Source organism: Aphelocoma coerulescens, chromosome 2 (assembly GCF_041296385.1).
Source record: "Aphelocoma coerulescens isolate FSJ_1873_10779 chromosome 2, UR_Acoe_1.0, whole genome shotgun sequence".
Classification (NCBI taxonomy): Eukaryota; Metazoa; Chordata; class Aves; order Passeriformes; family Corvidae; genus Aphelocoma; species Aphelocoma coerulescens.
The window spans coordinates 137,031,504-137,052,077 of record NC_091015.1 but is presented as its reverse complement, the minus strand read 5'-3'; the positions used below and the strand labels follow the sequence as shown (position 1 = coordinate 137,052,077).

Here is a 20,574-nt window from a genome sequence, read left to right as displayed (position 1 = left end):
CAAAACTAACCAACAAAGCACAAAAGTTTAAATGTACTAAATTTTGCAACTGGACTGTAGGTTGCAGCAGCAGCAGGACTGAGCACAGTTTTTGGAAAATATTTCTAAGGCAAAAGAACTTGAGAGAAGCCAATTTGAAAGAGAAGCATCATCTATCCACTTAGCAACCAGCCATATATATACATAGAAATTACCAAGGGATGCTTATCACTCCTTGGGTTACCTCAGTAGCCAAATGCAGAATCAGCAAGGCTTATGAGCGTGGGACAGCTATGTTGTGCTGCCTTGGCCATTCCTATCAGCTCTGCATCCCACCAGCATGACCTCACTTTACAACACAGCTGGCTATATCCAAACCTCAAGGCTGGCAAGATACGGAGTCAAACAATTGATTTCACCATCCAAGTCTAATGAAACAGTTGTGCAGATGAAAATCATCTGCATCATGGAGATGCCCACACCTCAAGCATACACGATTCTCCTGTAATGGCCTTGGGCATATGTTAATCAAGAAGGGTGACAGACTGGAACTCAGCAATACTCCATGTGGGAGCACGTGAGTGAACCACTGGGCTGATGAACAACTGCCCCAAACTGCCCCCACTCCCAAGTTCTCCTGCAAAAAAAGAATGGAATCGCTCAAGAGTAACTTCATTTATTGCTCTCATGGCCTTCAGCTATTCATCAATACCACTTTATCATCAGATGTATCAAGAGTATCCAACAGATCTACAATAATTGGCATGCTTTAATAATGTCTAAGGGGTAAAGAAATGCCCTGATGCCTCTGTCATCAAGTGGAGCTAGTAGCACTGATTCTGCCTGCCATCTTGCCTTTAAATATAGCAATTCCACATGCAGGTGTATTGAAGTGGCAGTAGTTTCACCAATTGATGCCTGATTGTGCATATTCAGGCAGTCCTAATTTGACTCTTATCTTCTGCCAAGCAGGTGAGAGTAGGTTAGAGTTCCCAAGTCAAACTCTCCACAATTTTTCATTGTATTGACTTCAAACATTCTAAAACATATACATATATTCATTTCACTAATCAGTACAATTAGTTGTGCACATAAATATTTAATGAGCCTTTGAACTCAAGGTTCAATAATTTAAGAGATTGGTAATAGGAAACAATATTTATTTTGTTGGTAGGTTTTAGGAACCTGAAAACGAAAGAAAGAAAAGATCTGTTCCTTCTTACTGCTTGTATAGAGTTATTCCCTGTAGTGATTTGACCAGATTAAAAATCAGCATTTAAATAGAAGTCACCAGTTCAAAAGAGTAGTCCGAATCTGGAGCAATTACAATGCTTTTGCCTACCAACTGTCTCATGTTCCATCAGAAATGCTCTGGCACTCTTACTCTGTTTTTAGATTAGGGCATAAGTCATCATAAGTCAGTATTGCCTGTACCAGGATTGTTGCTGTAATCAAAAAAGCCTGGAAATGATAGCTCAGGTATCAGTACCCCTCCTCTTTACCACAGGACCATGCTGGCATTCAGGTCATTATACTGGGAGATTCTGCACTGATGCTCTGTAGTTGGCAGATATGACTTGTCTACCCTTTCAGTGCAACCTTGAGAATTAAAATTTATTCAAACAATTTTTAAAAATCAATGCACAAATTGAGACCAACCTGTTAAAAGATACTGTGGAACTGCAAAAGGCACCTGAACATTAGAATTAAAATAAACTCTGAGAATTTATGCTATAGGAGCTAAATTCATTTCAATGTGAATTTTACACTTTGATCACCAAGCAAAAGTGAATTCTTTAAAACACATAAATAAGCTTTGATATGCATCTACCATTGTTTATTATAATGTTTTATTATTTATAGCCACATAAATCACATGAGTTCCCAAAGGGTTAATACAACTAGATGACTGAAATTCATGAGCATAATCCTAAACAAGTGAGTTGAAGTTCTATCAGGTCTATTTCATAGCATCAGGGATTACTGCTAGCAGTCTAATCCTACTGAGCCTAAGGGAGGTACGTTGTATTGTATTTGAAATCCTGGCCAGGAAAGAACGGAAGGTTAAATGGGTGCCTTGCTCTGTAATCAAATATCACAGGCACTACTTATCTATTCAATGAACAACTAACGTAGAAAATCAATTAGGAAACAAATAGCTTCTTCTTTTGATTTTTTTTTGCCTAACAAAAAGAGAGAGTGAAGAGTAAATGTTTTTATAATACATGTTTAATGAAACTATATCATATTATAAAATAATCTATACATAGACTGGCAGACATTAACTAGAAGGTACAGAACACCTCATAGCAACTGCTGGTGTTTTAACGGTATTTCTTTAAATACTAGGGCTATTTTCAAGGCTAGCATGTATTCAAACTCTGGCAATTGAGTATCTTCTGAGCATATAAAGCAGCACACAGAAACTGCTCATACAAAAATATTAACTGACTGCAGATAATTGGACTGTGCTCAAATGAAATCACAAATACATATCCGGTTGTTTGTAACTGAACATCTTAAATTATGTATCAGCTGTGAAGAGCATTTCTTCAGCTGTGCATCATCTTTTGTTCACTTGGTTAAAATCCCAGGAGTACTGAAAAAGGCTGAAGCTCCTGCTGGTCTTTGTTCCCAGCAGGGAGAACTCCCTTTTGGTGGTCTTGAGGTTAACACCCTACCCGCCTCCCCCCACATACCTGTCATTCTGAATAGACTTCACAGTCTGTGCACACAGACAAACAGCCTGACCTGGCCAGCTAGCTTGACCCCTGGGCAGGAAGAAGATCACATCTGGTTATTAATATTGGGACATTAAAAAAATGTAATCTTCAAGGCACTTGGAGAAGCAGGCTGGCAATTATACAGTATGTACTGGATGTCAGTCAGGGAGCATGTTAGCCTGATATTATGTCCGAGAACACTAAAACGTTCATTTTGCTCTGATGAGGGGTTTCAGATACACTCTCCCTCTGTATCTCTGAAAGCTGGCAAGAGAAGTTTGCCCAAAGCACTTAAGTCTTCAGATTATCTGTTCTTACACTTCCCAATTTTCAGTCTGTTTTACACAGATTTATAATGTAAAACATTTGTAGCTGAAAATTGATGCAACTAGAAAAAAAATCCCACATGATTTTATAGTAGAGAAAGGCAACTGATAAAGGAAGCAAAACCTCTCAATATTACAATTGTGAAAAACATGTCCCCATGACATTCTCTGAGTATTTTACCACTATCCAGATTTTTTTAGCTCATTCCTTCTAGGCATCTGCATAGTAGACAGTTTAAACACAGTTTATGTAATTGGTTAAAATATACAGAAACACAGTTGTACATGCTTGTGATATATATTATATACAGACATATTTATACAAAGCTTTATATAGCACAGATTTAAGTGTCATGTGTGAAATCTTAGTTCCACCAAGTTCAGTGGAAAATTTACCATTTGCTGGAGTTGGGCCAAAAATTAACCCCACCTAAACAACAACACAGTCTCATCAGGATATGTACTGTGAATATCAAAGCCCTGGTTTGACCCCTTTACATAACCAGATGATTATTTAGATGTGACCCCAGTGGTTATACCTAAAAAAGAATGAAAGATCATGGACTGGAACTATTATATGTTGTGGTTTTTATCCCAGCCTTATTGATGCCACATGGAAGATTTTGTCTTGTCAATATGAACCCAGCACAGGTCCAGCATCCCTCACAAAGGACACTCTGACTGCCCAAGGCACACTTCTACATCTGTCATGTGAAAGGTAGAGGAGCATAGTCTTCAGAGAAGTCTCAAGTGAGTCCCAGATGATGGTGTCAACAAAATCTCCGTCCTTGAAACAAGACCTAAAATTGTCTCCAAGAGTAAGTATTGTTAATGTTCCCAGCCCAGTTAGCTGAAATCAGCTGTCATTAGTTTGGTTTTGCTGCAAACCACCATCAAGACTTTTTCCTTGCTTTCAAATGAAAAAACTTCCTTTCAAATTACATTGAGCCAACACCCAGGATGGGCCTTTTACCAATGATGTGTTAATCTTGTGATCTGTGAGTCTGAAAAAGGAGCTTCATAGCATGTGGGAAATTTCCAGCTTTTCAGCAGAATGCTGGCACTTGGTTTTAGCTCTCATAGGCCTTGAGAAGTCAGACCTTCAAACTGAAATGCTATTATGTATGGAAAAGCTATTATAGGAAAAATGTAAGACATTTCTAAAATATATTAGTCACAAAGTCACAGCAGTGTTTTTCCCCCCTTAATATTACTAGGGCTTGGCTCAGTACATGCAACCATATGAAAAAAAGAGTATTGATACAGTTAGAGAGCACCCTACAAATTTCTAACATATTTTTCCTAATGCAAAATATGCAGGAGGTTCAAAATGCATGATAATTTCCTATGGGATAGTCAGCATACCTTTTTTTCTCTATTACTTAAAATAACACAGCCAACTCTAGCTCAAGACAATAAAACTTTTATCCCACTCATCCCAGATAATTAGAAATATGTATCTGAAAATACATAAACACTCACATTCATACACAAGAGAAAGTGGAAAAGAATGTTATTGGCAGAAAAGAAGAAAAATATAAAGGAGTCTAGGGCTTGGCAAGAGTGAAATTGGGCTTAGCACTGCAGAAATCCAGGTGCAAGTGTCACTGTGAAAAAAAGACATGTAGAGATCTTGGTAGAGGCAGGAAGAAGAAGAATGTGGTGAGGTGGTAAACAATGTCTGTGTGTGCAACTGAGGTTGAAAAGAGTAAACCACAAGGCAAGGATGACACTATGCACACTCCTGAGGGAGTTGGCATTTTGGAGTGAAATTCCAAGCTCCGGGCAAGAAAGGAAATGTTTCTCACAGGTTGGGGCCTTTTAGGGTGGAGGCTTTCTGGTTTTAAATAGTAGCTGCTTAAAAAATGCTCCCAAATGTGGAATAAATTAGGAGGAGAAATGGGCTGTAAATGAGGTATCCTAGTGTGTATGCTCACCCACAAAATATGTTATGGTTATCAATACCCAGTAACCTGGTTTGATCTATAAAAGATATTTAGGAGGTGGATTTTATTAGATCAACTCACACTCTGTATCAAACAGGGAGACTGCTTCCATGAGAGTGAAAACACTCCCAAATTCAAATCCACTCCTCTTTTACACATCCTCACTGCAGAGCAGTCTCTCTGACTCTGCCTTTGTGACTAGCCTTTTATCTAGAGCACCAGAAACAAATGGAAAAGCCCTAGAAATAAACTTTGGGAGAAAAACAGAAACAGTAACCATCAATTTCAGCAAGAAATTACCCAAATAACAGGACTTTTTGAACTGGATAATTTCTCACAGTAGTGACAAACCACAGTAGTCAAACCACAGGAGAGCCATGTCCCAGTCAATTGACAGAGTTAAGAAACAGTGTCGTTTTGGAAAAACTTCTCTATCCTTGGAGTAATACTACTGAGATCAGCAATACTACAACAAAGTTGGATTTGGCCTACATTCTTCCCATCTCTTTCCTCTCATCACCATTTTAATAGGAAACAAACAATGTTTTTAAAGCTTTAAACAAATTCTACAGAGGATAAAAACCAGCAAAACCCCTGTATTTTTCCTGAATCTTTGCAAATATTTAGATTTTTGCCTAACAGTATGACCTATCTCACACTAAATAAATTTCATAGACTCTGCTCATGCCACTGGCAGCTGAGAATCGTATCTTTGTGGCACAGTGTGGAAATAATGCTCACCAAAAACTAAATGCTGGATGAAAAGTTGGGGGATGGGGTGCGTGAATGAGAGCCTCGTGTATGTTTTACCACTGAAAAAGAACAACTGGTGCTTGGAAAGAACTGTGGTAGTTCATCAAGCCCAGAACACAGTGACACAGCCCAGGAAGGCTCCCTGCAAGGTGAGCACAAGAAAAATGAAACCTACCTGAGAAGGGGATCAAAATACAGGACTGCAGTCAGACCCTACAGCTTGTGACAGCAGCCACTGCCTTTCTGTAGCAGATAAAAAGGTTTCTGCAGTCACCAGCATCCCCCTGAGCTGGCTCTGCCTGGGAGCTCCCCACGTCTCCCTGTGCAGCAGGCATTTCACTCTCATCACAGACACACTTACATGTACTAGCTACTGCCCTTCCCGGTCCTTCTCCTGACACAGCTCCTGAGTAGCATGCGCTGGGAAGGACAGAGCACACACAGCTGGCTCCCTGCCAGCCGGGGACTCCCTGACACAGGCTGAACAACTCTGCCCTCCCCCACCGCAGGGAGCTTGCATCAGATCTCCAGTTTCTTTTTGCCCCATTAATGGCAGAAAGGGAGCTGAGCCAAAATCAGAGAGGGCTGTCCTGTGACTGTGTGTTTGTCATACGTTTCCTTGTTTCAAGTTTTCTCCAATGACTAATAGCTTCTTTAAGTGTTTCAAACAAAAGTAAGCTATTCTAAGATGGAAATTGCTGGACATAGTGAGAAACATTTAGAAGTATTTCTTTTTATGGGGGTATAGGAAATAAAAAAGGAAAAAACCCTCAATATTTACATACTTTAATTCTTCCAGAAAAGGGAGGGGGAAGAATGTAAGCATTTCAAACCTAATTTTGTGAAAAAAATATTCAGTGATCTGCTGCCAAGATAGTGCCTCTTTTGCTTTAACTAATTAGCACTATTACAGGGTTCAGTAGTGACATTTCAGCAGTAATTGATCCTCCGATACAATTTTTGTGTATTTCAAACTAGCCAATACATCCAGCCAAGAAGACTGTGCAATGATGGAGGCTGGCAGTCAGCACAGATGAGACGGTCACTCATCAGCGTGACCTTGGATCCTGGGATGCTAAACACACACCACCAAGAGGAGCCACCAAGACTCAGTATTCTGGAAAATCAGACCCCTAATCACTCTGCTTTTACCACTTTCTACTGCCAGGAAGCACAGCTAATTTAAATTCAGGTAGTGAGTGTCCTAAACTTGTGTTTGTATATACTCACACAGGGAATTTGAACTTCCTGGCATGCTCTGAAATTAGTATTTAATTTCAAATTTTGTGCTGACTTGGTGGGGAGGGAATTTGGCATCATATTTTCACATTACTTCCCACTACATGCAGGGTAACATAGTTACTATATATATATATTTTTTTTTTCTAAACCCTAATGTGAAAGGTTTTAATGTCAAGCGGCATGAAGGCCAGAACAACCTAAAAGTCAACGTAGCTTCCACAGTATGACTTCAACCACAACAGACATCCCATCTGTATTTCATGGTATACCTTAATAACAATCAATAATACATTAAAGTTAGCACTGAACAGCATGAAAAGAGCACACTACAAAGAGTCAATTGTAGTTCTGCCTCAGCCTTGCAGTCCACATGCAGAAACAGCATCTTCTATTTTGCATCAGTAAATAAATATCTGGGGTAAATATTTGCAGATAGATGGTTAATTAGCTATTTCTGTTCTTCAGGCTCAGCAAATAGTTAACTGCCTACAGACATTTGCACCCCAAGCCAGTGGGTATAGCAATACATGTGGGAAAGCAACCAGAAGCAGCTATCTGAAGAGACAGGCAACGTGACATGGGTGCAAGGAGATGCATCTTTCTCTCACTCTCATAATATTAGGGGGAAATTAATTACCCCGTGGGTTAATTCAGAGCTGGAGTTTTTTCCACTAAGCTGGCTATGCAGAAGCAGCCTAACCACTTAATGTAGGCACTTAACAGAAGGGCAAAAAAGTCATGGATTAAAAACTGGCAGAGACAGAAAACAAGCTACTTGAACTAACGGGGCATTTAACAGAACAAAAGTTACCTCTGAGTCTTCTAACAGAAAACTAGGACTGATCTTACAGAAGTCATAAATGAACTCATGACAGTCAAGACCAGCCAAAGAACTGTGAGAAATGCCAGATAGTTTTAAAGCTAGCTGAGCATGCAGCAGAAACTCAGTATTGATGGATAAATCAAAGAAAATGTATATTAAAAGAAATACTTTGAAGCAATCAAACATGTTACTGGTGTCTAAGTTAAGTGTAACCACTCTCGGACACTTCGGAATCAGTTTGAAGGGGGGGCGTGGGAAGAAGCATGTAACAAAAGGCAACATATTTCCAGCACAGAATGCAATAGGATTTGTTTAAAGCAGATTATATTTTTGGATGCACCAGGCATGGGACAGTAAGATCATACAGTTCCACTGAGAACAGTGTGTTCAGTTCTGAAATATCTGTGTATCTCCAGAAAAATTTAACAGCGGTAGAAGGAGTTCAGAGATCAGTGATGGGATTAGCAGAAATGTGGAAAAACTTCCACTAAAAGCAACACTGAATGGATTGAAGTTTTTTATGTAAATAGAAGAGAGACATGATAAAAAGACCATAAAGTAATCACAAAGATTATTGTGAAGTTATAAAGATTATGTAAAAAATCATAAATCAAGTAAGAACACATGATCTTTTTCATTCTATTAACCAGATGAATAAAAACAAACAAAACTTCATAAATTAATAACAGAAAATTTTAAAAGCCAAAGAAAATGTTTATATGCAGGTTAAATTAACCTGTGGAAACCCCTCCCACTGCATGTGATTGAGCCAAAACTTCACTTTATAAACTGATTTGATGTCTATATACCTGTAAAGCTACCCAAAGACAATTTCGGGGGGAAAAAAAATACTTGAATTCATATGATGTTAATTCATTGTGAAATACAGAGGACATACGAAAAGAACAAGATTTTTCCTGTATAAGCAACGTTATTCTATATTTGCCCATGAATTTTTTTTTTTTTTTGGTCTGCTTTGCTCTGAGAAGCCATTGTTGTTAGGCAGTCTGTAGCAAAGAGATTAGATAAGGTGGACTAATGGTATAATTTGCTGTGATAGGACAAGGATTGCATACTTGGCCTATTAATGTGTCATTGCTTTTAAAATAACATTCTTTTCTGTTATGGACAGCCACTGCAAGAAATGTACTTAACTAACTTTATTTGCAATGGAGTATTTTTCATTAGGACAGGTTAGAAAGATATCTCATGATTAAATGACTCAGAAAGAGCCCCAAAGAAGAAAGAAATATTCTTTACACCCGGACTGAATCCTGATAATTTCAGCCTTAAAAGTGTCTATAATAAAATTATAAGTAACTAGGACAAGGAAATTAGAAGAATAATGGAAATCCAATCTTTACTACAGCAGACACTAACATATATAGACCTTTGTACAGCATTATAGAAGATGACAGTAGCAGCCTGGGATATATATGGACACACATAGTTTTAAAGGAAAAAGGAAAAAGGAAAAAGGAAAAAGAAGAAAAGGGAGAAGGGAGAAGGGAGAAGGGAGAAGGGAGAAGGGAGAAGGGAGAAGGGAGAAGGGAGAAGGGAGAAGGGAGAAGAGAAGGGAGAAGGGAGAAGGGAGAAGGGAGAAGGGAGAAGGGAGAAGGGAGAAGGGAGAAGGGAGAAGGGAGAAGGGAGAAGGGAGAAGGGAGAAGGGAGAAGGGAGAAGGGAGAAGGGAGAAGGGAGAAGGGAGAAGGGAGAAGGGAGAAGGGAGAAGGGAGAAGGGAGAAGGGAGAAGGGAGAAGGGAGAAGGGAGAAGGGAGAAGGGAGAAGGGAGAAGGGAGAAGGGAGAAGGGAGAAGGGAGAAGGGAGAAGGGAGAAGGGAGAAGGGAGAAGGGAGAAGGGAAGGGAAGGGAAGGGAAGGGAAGGGAAGGGAAGGGAAGGGAAGGGAAGAGAAGAGAAGAGAAGAGAAGAGAAGAGAAGAGAAGAGAAGAGAAGAGAAGAGAAGAGAAGAGAAGAGAAGAGAAGAGAAGAGAAGAGAAGAGAAGAGAAGAGAAGAGAAGAGAAGAGAAAAGAAAAGAAAAGAAAAGAAAAGAAAAGAAAAGAAAAGAAAAGAAAAGAAAAGAAAAGAAAAGAAAAGAAAAGAAAAGAAAAGAAAAGAAAAGAAAAGAAAAGAAAAGAAAAGAAAAGAAAAGAAAAGAAAAGAATTCCCTAGCAATACTTCTTGTGTCCAGGTCCTACATGTAACATGTAGAGTCAGAAATGATCCCATAAACCTATTTTTGCTTTTCAAGAAAAAAAAAAGGGCCAAAAAAAAAAAATTTGAAGTGACTACAGTGTCTGAGAAAGGATTTGCTCTTTCTCAAAAATACCTGTAAGCAGTCCTAATGACTCAATACAAAGACTTTCATTCCTTGAGTTCTATAAAGCCACAGAAATTCGAGTGTTGCAAAGATATTGCTGAAGCCTGACATGCTACAAAAACACACCAGTGGAGGTAGGAACCAAGAGACAGAGAACATTGACAGCATATCCAAGTCATCATGACCTATGAGACTACCTTAGTAAATCAAAAAGTGACAAAGGATATCCACAGCCTAGGTACAACACCTATTACTGAGGTGCATCTGCAACAGATGGGTGAGACCCAGAGGACTAACAATACAGCAGTGCTTTTAAATCTGCCCAAACTCTAGGTCAGAAATTTGGTAAGATTAGTCCTAAACTATTTTCTGTGGCCTGTGATCTTTGTCATCTGAGAGCTGACTTCAGAAGATCCTGTCCTGATTTATCCCAGCAGGATTTCAGCTTCCTCCTGGGTCAAGATTTTGAGTCACAGAAGTTCCTGAACAAATAAGGACATAAGGTTTTCAGAAACACTTGCAGTTTGGACTCATTTTTTTCCACCAGCTTCATTCTTCCTAATTTCCAGTCATTCATTAGCTGCTTACATATCTGCAAATGCCAAAGGGTGTTTCCAAAATAGTAACATCTAGATATTAAAGCTGTCTCATTTCAGTAGTAAAGCAAGCCTTTTTCCATGCTCTCATCACTAGCACACAAAGAACAAGAATACCAAGATCCTCCTCAGACTTTGTTTCATTGTTCTAGTTGTAAAAAAATCAAGTTTCTGGTCATTCACTAAGTGTTTACTCAATTAGAGAACGTTAGTATTTTTTTCCTCAATCTATTTCCCATAGAGCAAGTTTTTGTCTAGGTTACACAGAAAATAAGAACATTGTTGTCTGAATGGTATGAAGCTGCATCAGGGGAACTTCAGATTGGACAGTACGAAAAGGTTCTTTGCTAAGAGAGTGGTTGGTCACTGGCACAACCTTCCCAGGGAAGTGGTCGCAGCAGCAATCCTGTCAGAGTTCAAGGAGCATCTAGATGACACTCTTAGTCATATAGTTTAGTTTTAGGTAGTCTTGTGAAGAGCAGGAAGTTTGAATCAATAATCCTTGTGAGTCCCTTCCAACTCCAGGCATTCTGATTCCATGATTCTGTGAATAAGAAGTGCCATTCCTGCTCCTTTACCAATAGGAGCTTTCAATTTAGGATAAGGATAATATCCATCATAGCTGTTATGATACTTGAGCCTCTTGCAACATTTTAGGATTTTCCATGGAAAACCTCTTCCTTTTTAATAAAGTTGTTTGGAGACAACTGACCTCCCCCACCCAAGGACTGCTATAGATCCAAACACAAACTTATGATACCAATGGAAAAATTCCATACGTGCCCAACAACTTTAAAATGAAGAGATATAGACCTTTGGAACTGCCTGATAAAGTTCTGGTAAGAAGAGTTTCCACTGTTGGCCTTTGTTTTAAAAGGGTCATCTTGAACTTTCTCTGACTAAGGGTAATCTAGTTTTCTGTTAAAGGCTGGGGTACAAACTATCCCAGAACAGTGGATTCTGTGCTGTCTTTATGAGTAAAGGCGGCTCTATGGTTCTTCTCTCCAGGAGCACTGCGAGGAAGTAGTGCATGTTCTTCATCTTTGAGAGAGTTTACAAGGGAGAACAGAGACTGCAAATAAACACCCTCTTTGGGCAGAACCCTGAATACTGTCCCTATATGCTATGCTTCCTGCACACAATCCAGGAATAAACTGGTAGTTATACAGTCATGTATTTTACACATGTGAATCATATTTTCATTAATACTCTAGGATAACAATTTTAAATAGAAAAAAAATCACATTTTTTGTTAGGCAACCCTGGTGGTCAAACATCCACTTTTGGAATGAGCATAGTACATTACCATGCATAGCTCCCATTAGCGATATGTTTCCTAGTCATGCATATAACCAAGGAGTATTGCTCATACTCCTTGTATATGACAAAAGCACTTTTTTCTGTTATTGTAACTGCTACTGCAGTAGGATGCCCAAGGCATGGGAATCTGCACACTTTATCATTCAAGGACTACCTTTGCTCAATTTTTGTTTTCTTCAATACCCCCTGCCTTTAAAAGCTGAGGATTATTCTAATGCCTTCCTTCCCACCGGGAGAGTAGAACATAGAGTTTCCCCCGAGGCTACGGTGCACAATATGCTGTGTATCTGTCTGCTGCAGTACTGAAGGGTTGGCACCTTCTGCTCCAGACCAAGGGGGTCATTTCTGTAACATCCTCCTTCATAGCTGTCCACAAAGCAAAGGTCTTGAAGTTCTTAGCAAAGCTTCACTTTTTTTATATATCAGCACGAGGTTGTATAATCATCTGTCTGCTCTATCTGCCTGTATTAAGTACACCAGTCTAACAGGCAAACCATCAGGATCAAAAAATATTACAAGCCACCACTTGTAATTTATGTTTTATCAACATAAAGCCCCTACTCACATTTAATGTAACTAATACCTATTTCCTTTTGTACCATATTATATTTTGCCCACAAACATAAACATGGAAGTTTACCCAAGAAAATATGTCTCCTGCATTGTGCCCAATTCTTGCTGAAATCAACAGAAATTGCATTACTTAGCATTTCACACCAGCATCTTCACTATCCTTTCTCATCCTTTTCTGCTCCAGTAGTACCCCAAAGGAGAGAAAAAGAAGAAATGCAGAAAATTAATTTGTCTATTTAGCAATATAGATATATAGAGAGCAAACACAGTCTCAAGGGCTGTGTATCAAACAGCTCAAATCTGAGTCCTGTACATGAGGTCAGTAAGTTCTTACTCCCATTAACTCTCCTATAAAATCACAATTCTGTCATTTTGTCTGGATGAACTAATAAATGCATAGACCAAGGGAAAGTTTCTTCTCGATAACTTAGCAAAAACAATAGCAAAGCTGAATTACACATATCCATGTCTAAATATAACTTTCCTGTCATGTCTCACTCTTCTTTCTTTTTTCCTGCTCATTCTTAAATATGTGGAAGAGAGCGTGGAGAAAAATCTCACCTGGGAGAGTCTGGCAAACTAATTACAATTTTAGAAAAGACACCTGTAGTGAGTTGCATAATATCAGCTAAAATCTCCTAAGGGTAACAAGAAAATCTATGTTGCAAGGGCAGGAGGGAGTGGCTGCTAAATCCATAGCTGCAATCTATTAATGCACACATACATATGCACTCACACTGACATAATACTCTTACATACACTATACACTGCATCTCTACTTCGAATCTCAGTCAGAGATAATTACATATTTCTCTTAATGTCAGAATGAAAGAACTCCAGGCACAAAAAGTAGCTGTTATACAGCCATTTTGTGTGTTGAGCATACTGAATAAATGAGGCTGATCCTCTCTCTGCTGCTTTGGCTCTCCTCCTTGCTCACTTTTTCTGCTCTGCAAGACGACCTACTAGCTCAGGCTCCACTGGGCAGGCTGCACACTGCAAGCAGTCTGGTACAGCCTCCTTTCCAAGAGCAGTCTCACACATCCTTACCCAGGACAGTGCAAAGACTGGGATTCTGGACAGCATTTCAATGGAAGAACATGAGGATTCTTTAAACTATGATTTCAGAACACCTCCCTGTTTCAGAGGTGTACCTTAAGCTGAATACAAAATATGGTATTTTTTAACAAGGACCATTATGTAGGACAATCTGAGAGACAGACATCTGAATATCTAATTAAATGTACATAAAATATAATGTAAAAATATTTTCTCTACTGTTTTATTTTAAATTTATCATAAAAAATAATAGTTTTGAAATTGCTGTTATACCAGCCAACAATATTTTTTTGTTAGTTTGGGGTTTTTTAATAAATGTTCTTGTCTATAGTGTACAAGTACATATAAGCATATACATTACTTATAGCTATGGCTACCCAACATATGTACAGATGTGACTACACAGTGCGTTCTTTGAACACTGCTTTCTCTTTATACATGTAAGCACAACAGCATAATCTGAATTACAGTAACTAAAACTTGAAGTGGAAATTAAATTTCATAAAACATTTAAAACCTTAAGTGAACATAAATCTCAAAGGACTATAAAAATTGAAATACCTTCTATCCTCTATATGAGGCTTGTGTTGAGGAACAAATTAGAATAACTTTTATCACTGAAAATAGTTTTCTTCTAAACAAACAACAAGAATAACATCAAGCAAAGCTTGGTTTAGCTCCTCAGGTGTGCAGACATATTCCAATTTCCTTTCCACAATGATTTTTATGCAAATCAATGCTGCACAATCTCCTGACCTCTTTTACTATCATACTGGGACAATGACAGTTAAATAATTGGACTGGCATACACGTAGGATATTTGATTTTATATTAAAAAGTTAGTGCAAGACAACTGAAATGAAAAGAATGTGACTTTCTGTTAATTCCAGGCTGATCAAGTACCAACATTTCATGCCAAACAGAGTAAAGCAAATAAAGTAATTTGGGCTGTTAGTCCATTTGTCCCCATATGCATATACTTCACACCCCCCTCAGTTGTTAATTCCTAACAACAATGCTTTCATCCAGAACAAGGATAATGAGAAAAAACCAAGCAGTGTTCCTTGGGGAACTGTTACACTAAAAGTTACCTAAGGACTAAATCCCACTTGTGCCTCCTGCACGTGATAAAGATGAGTAAAGCATTCAATATTCCTGGCTGATTTAAAACCCAAATATGCAAACAGCATTATGGAATCCAGACAGACTATTCTGCTTCACTGATGACAGATGCAGAAAAAAAGCTGGTCTGATTAAGCTTTTGACTTTGAACCAGCAGAGTAGTGGACACCTCACTTTAAAAAAGCAATGCAGAGCCCCAGCTGAAGAGCAGGTGCTGCATGGTATTTGCCTTTCCTGGAGAGGATGCTAGCTAGCAGGACCAAGCAGCTGACCATGAAAATTCTTGGCCCTAAGTGACCCAAGAAGAGACATAAATCCATCCTATAAAATATAGTAAAAGCCCCGTTTGTTCTTCCACCCTTTCAGTATGTGATGTTATACATTTGTGATTATCTCATTTTATTGGGCTCTTTAGAAAGCTGTTTATGATCATTTGTGGACAAAACAAAGGCTCATTGTAAACTCTCCTTTAAATAAGTTGGAAGGTCAATATGAAACAAAGGACACCACTTTCATAACTGCTTACATGCAAACTATGCTTGTGTGTGTAATATTACAATGCATTTCAGCAAAGGGATAGAGTCCTAGCTAATTACAAAGCTAACATATAATAGTATTGCATTAGCAGCCCAAGAAATTCCTATTGAATTGCATACATCTGAAAATAGAAAGACGTGCTTGTGCTGAAACTTAATTATCTTGGCAAAAACTGTGAGGGCTTGATTCTCAGAAGACATAAACACAAAGCTCTGCTTTACACTCCCAAGGATCTAATTCTTTGTTTATTCAGACAACCTCCATCAGATAAAACTTACCATTTGGATTGACTAATTTGCCTTCTTATTTATAGTATCTACAGCTAAGTAACACAATTACTGCTTCGTTTGTGAGTAGGGAAAAGAATACTTCTGATCTACAAATACAAGGTCTGAAAGAGACAATCGGTGTGCTCTGCCAGGTTAAAAAAGTTAATGCTGTTGCATTCCACCCTAGGCAAAGAAGACAAACCTTTTTCAAGGACAGGTCTGACTGAAATGCTTTTTTATGGGTTCAAAGTAAAACATTATGGTGAAAAAATGAATACAGCTTTGTTTGTTTCTTGAGTCATCGTTAGCAATAGGCATAAGGGTATTCTGGTTTTGAGCCCATATGGAAAGACCATCAACACTTTCTGCTTCTGGGTCCTTTGCCAAAATACCATATCCCACATGCCTTTTACCTTAAAACATAAAAGAAAAGGTGTTGTTCTGGTCAAATAAAGAAATAATTTTTACTAGCATACGTCTAATGTTAAAGCTGCCTAAATCCTGCCAAAGACATTACGACACCATCTGCAAAACAGATTTTCATTAAATTGATCAGTTTAAAGTTAAGCAGCTAGGCAGATGATGCTTTTGAGCTAACCTTTAACCTTTAACCTTCTTAAACTGAAATCAGGTCACTCCTTTTGGGTAATATCTTCGCCACTTGAGAACATGGGAGGTAAAGTGATCTACCAAAATTTAAAAATCATAGCATAAAAAAAATCATAGCATTTAAAAGTCCTAGTGTTGTGGATCAGTATTTTGTCAATAAAGGGAAAACCAAGGTAGTTCTCGCACAGCTGAGTATTAGTCTGCTAACTGCTGCCCGTTACTTTCTCTGAGCTCCTAAATAGTTGCATACACAATGTAAAGTGCAGTAAATATACAATATAAAAGCAATGACTATTGAAGGTATTATCAGATAATTGAATAATATTTTTGATAGACTAACTTCAAATATTTATTTGTGATTAGAAATTGATCGTCATTCCGTTACTTGGTTAAGTAAATTTTCTTTTCAGCCATCTCAGTTTACTTCACAAAAAGGCTATCCTGTACTTATTTATTTATTAATATAAGTATTTGGAAACTATTTCATGAGCACAGGACATGATATATGCAGTTCCCTGAATCAAAAGCTGTTTGACTAAGCTACAAAATGGCTGCCTTAAGAGCAGTTCCAGCTATATGTATTTTACATCCACAGAGACAGATCACCATCCTGCTTCAGCTTCCCAAATCTGCAGAAGCTGAATGCTTCCTCTTGCAGAATGGAAATGCACTCTCTTGCTATAGAAGCTTTCTCTGTTTACATGTGGAATGCTTCTTGATGGATGCTGCCAAGAACTTGCAACTCTTCTGTGGTTTAATTTGCTAATATCAAGCTCCACAATTCCAAAAGTAAGTCTTTGGGAAATTCATTGAGGGCAAGCTGAGTTCACTCAGGGTAAGGCTGTCTTTGTTCTGGTTCCTAGCAGCCACATTACCAACACCATTTGAATACTGCACTTCTGTAAGGAACAACCAGGCCATTTCTTCTTTAAATAACTCAGAAAACAGCTAAAGGTTCCACTTTGCCACATTTAGAATCTAACTCTAAAAGTGACATTTCCGTACTGCCTAAAATTATACAGCTTCAGAAGAGAAGCTCTGATGTTCATGGTTGCTTTAAAAGCTATGACTATGAAAAGAAACCCTTTTATTCCATCAATAGTTAAGCACAGGGAGAAAAATCAAGCTGTTACAGCAACATTTATAAAAGAAAATTCACAAAACAATAACATCTAAATAAATATAAATGACTAAAGGAAAACTTTGAGGTACTTGACAAAGCAAAGGAACAAAGTCACAGATTCCTTTTCTGTGCTTTCAGATGGTTTTAGTATTAAACTTTTTATTGCCAAACCATACTATAGCACCTTAATTTTAAAGGAGTTAAGAGGAGATGCTTGAATATAAACACAATTCATGAATATTCTATATCGCTCCCAAGGCATGTATCTATTATTCATACAAATTAATGTTCTTTTTTTCCTTAGGTGCTCTAAAAGTTTATCTGATGTATCAAGACAAAAAAAGTTTACAACTCTCTCGGTGTCAACAGCTTCACCAAGACCTGACAAAACTATCAAGTCAGCTACCAGATAACAGACTTTCAAAACCATATTTATTTCCACCTTCAGGCCTGAATGTATGCTTAAAACTAAGGGTAAAGTTTTCTGGGTGATGTACAGAGGCATGACATTCTGTTATAGAGCACACATATCTAGAACATTTTGGTCATTTGGGACACATAGTAGCACTTCATGACAACCCCAAATCTTAAAAAATAATACTAGTACTCCAATTGATATTTGAAATGTGTCATTACTTTCCTTCAAATTAACCTTAAAATGAAATTATATAAAAATAGTGTATGCGTGTGTATATGCTATCTGCTTTCTGAGAGTCATTAAACCTAGTGAAGTTCAAATTTCCAAGCTTCTCTAAGAAGTCATGAGGGACAGAAACATTTTAAAAAGCTAAGATACTCACTAGCAATCCTAGGGACAAGTCCTTTAAAAATACATCCAGAAGCAGAGTGGAACCCTATGGTTAGCAGCCAGACACTTTCAACTGTCCTACTTAGGCCATGAAGCCTAGAGGGTATCTGGGGGTTTATGGATTCCATTTCCACTGGGATGCCCCAGCTGATTCAAGGACTGAGCTCCAAAGGCTAATGATGGTCCCTCACTGTGTATGATAGCTGCACTACACAGGTACTACTGAACTGCTCCATCTAACAAACCAGGATGTGGCAAAGAAGCAGATTCAGCAGCAGGACGTTCTTAGTGATGAGGGCCAAGAGCTGATACTCTCTCCCTCAGCATCCCCTATCAAATATTTTGTAGGACATGCTGCAAACCCAAACATATTTGATGAAGGTTTCTCTAAGGGATTGGGTTGAGTAAGTGAAGAGACTGTTTTGAGTAGATAGTTTGTGTACCTTGTGACTATAGTTTTTTTTAAAATTAGCAGCTGGCATCTTATTTTCAACAGTCTCAGAAGCTTTGGCAGTGAAGAAGAGCCATCTGAGAAAAGCCTTCTGCCTTCCCTTCTCCTACTCCATCATTCCTAACTGTGGCACCATTTGCAGTAGTACTTCTTTGAATGGTGGCATTATAAAACAAATAATTGAAATAACACAGGTTAACACTCCAAAAAACTGATGGGGACCAACAATTTTTTTTTAAAAAAACCCCTGACTTAAGAGTGTGGCTGCACAGTGTAAAAGGAGGGAGCAAAGAATAGCTTCACAGATGACAGGGAGCAGGAACTTCTAAAGGGAGTTTTGCTGCTGAAGAAGGCTAACTGTGTCACTAGAATCTCAGCTCTTTTTGTACTTTTTGTAACAGGATGGTGGGTGTTAAAAAAAAAAGAAAAGCAAAAAATATCACCCTCTAGAATTAAGGAAAAATGCAATCTAAATGAAATATATAATCAAATTAGCAGAGCAGCCAGCACTGTGGGACAGTATAATAGACCAAAACTTGTGTTACTGCCATTTTTGCTCACAGCAGATACACCAGGGTTACAACTATCAGGTTATAAAATGAAAATCTATGTTTCTGCCTGTGCAGCGTGTTAGCTCAGACCAACCATTTGAACATGGTTGAATACCAGAAGAATGTTATTTCTTGCTTAAACTAGAGGTCTGCTGAGACTTTTCTGTATTTGTTCTGGATGTAGAGGTTTTCAACATGATTAGAAAACCAGCATAGTTGCTGTAATCAGCAGATGACTCCTGATAGTTTAGTTATCACAGATTTCTAGTATAAATCAATAGATAACACTTGCAAAATGGATTTTCTAATCATATTTAGAGCTTGTTACAGTGACTAATGGTTTGCAATATTTTCTGAATTTTTATATCCCCTAGACAAAAGAAGTTTTTAATAAGTTACAAAGTTATTCATCTTGGAAATGAATGTGTTATATTTTGTACATGAACCAAGACAATCAAGCCAATCCAGTAAACACACTGCAGAAAATAAGTTACCCCATAATTAGGGTTTGGAAAAAGTCATGACAAGTTGTGTAATAAATGGTATTCATCACTCCCACATATTCATTATATCCACATAGTTTTTTCCAGTAAAGATAAAAATATAGTTGCCATTCTACTAACATATTTATCTACACCACACCCTTTCATGTTTGTGAAAAATCATTACTGGTTTGGAAAAGAAGGGCAGACAAAAGGATGACAGTGCTTACTTTTGAATATCCTTTGTAATAATGTGGCATATTGCATGTGCTTACTGAAAATACCAATGTAAAATAACTTGGCTGTGATACATTATGGTTGCAAACAGATATATATGCCAGAAAGTGATCTCCTTTCCCTATGCACGGTATGGAAAAATCATCATTTTCCATAATCTCTCTCAACCTTCTGATCAAAATGTAATGGACAAAGTCTGAAAAGGTTATGAGAGATGTAAAACACCTCTAGTCATTTATTACAAGAGAACTTTTAAAAAAACCAACAACTTATGGACCTGTGTTTGCAGAAAGTGCGTCCCAAATGACCCCCAGGTGACTCAACAGCACTCATCTGTAGCACTCCTCCCTGATTAACCTGCACTTTTTGTTTGACTAGATGCATGTTCAATAAACATTTACTCTCCTAATTACTCGAAGTCCTGTTTGATGAGCACTGAAAGAGTTAACTTCCCAGCCTACTTGGTGCTGGCTGGAGGTGCTGTCACAAACTTACCTTGTAGAGTTTCAGGGCTGCCTCATGCCTGTGATTGGTAGTATGTAAGCGCAATTTATCCACGCTGTTGGTGTAATAGTCACAGGCGTTACATTTTAGGTGAACTGGGTTGCCAATGGCAATACACTTCAGCCTCCACTCATTAGTTTTGCCGCCTTCTTTAATGTGAGCCACCAGCTGATATTTCTGCATATGTTTGTCAGTCTTGCAGTGGAGCTGGAAGTTCGCTTTGAG

At 38.2% G+C, this 20,574-nt stretch overlaps 1 protein-coding gene across 1 annotated transcript in view; it reads right to left on the bottom strand.

Annotated features, from left to right (window-relative positions):
• Positions 1-20,574, bottom strand: part of ZFHX4 (zinc finger homeobox 4) — a 149,638-nt gene that overhangs the window by 101,425 nt on the left and 27,639 nt on the right. Inside the window, exon 3 of the mRNA XM_069004975.1 lies at positions 20,341-20,574. This exon is cut by the window's right edge and continues 269 nt beyond it. Within this exon, the coding sequence (XP_068861076.1) occupies positions 20,341-20,574 (234 nt within the window). The remainder of the gene's footprint in view (positions 1-20,340) is intronic.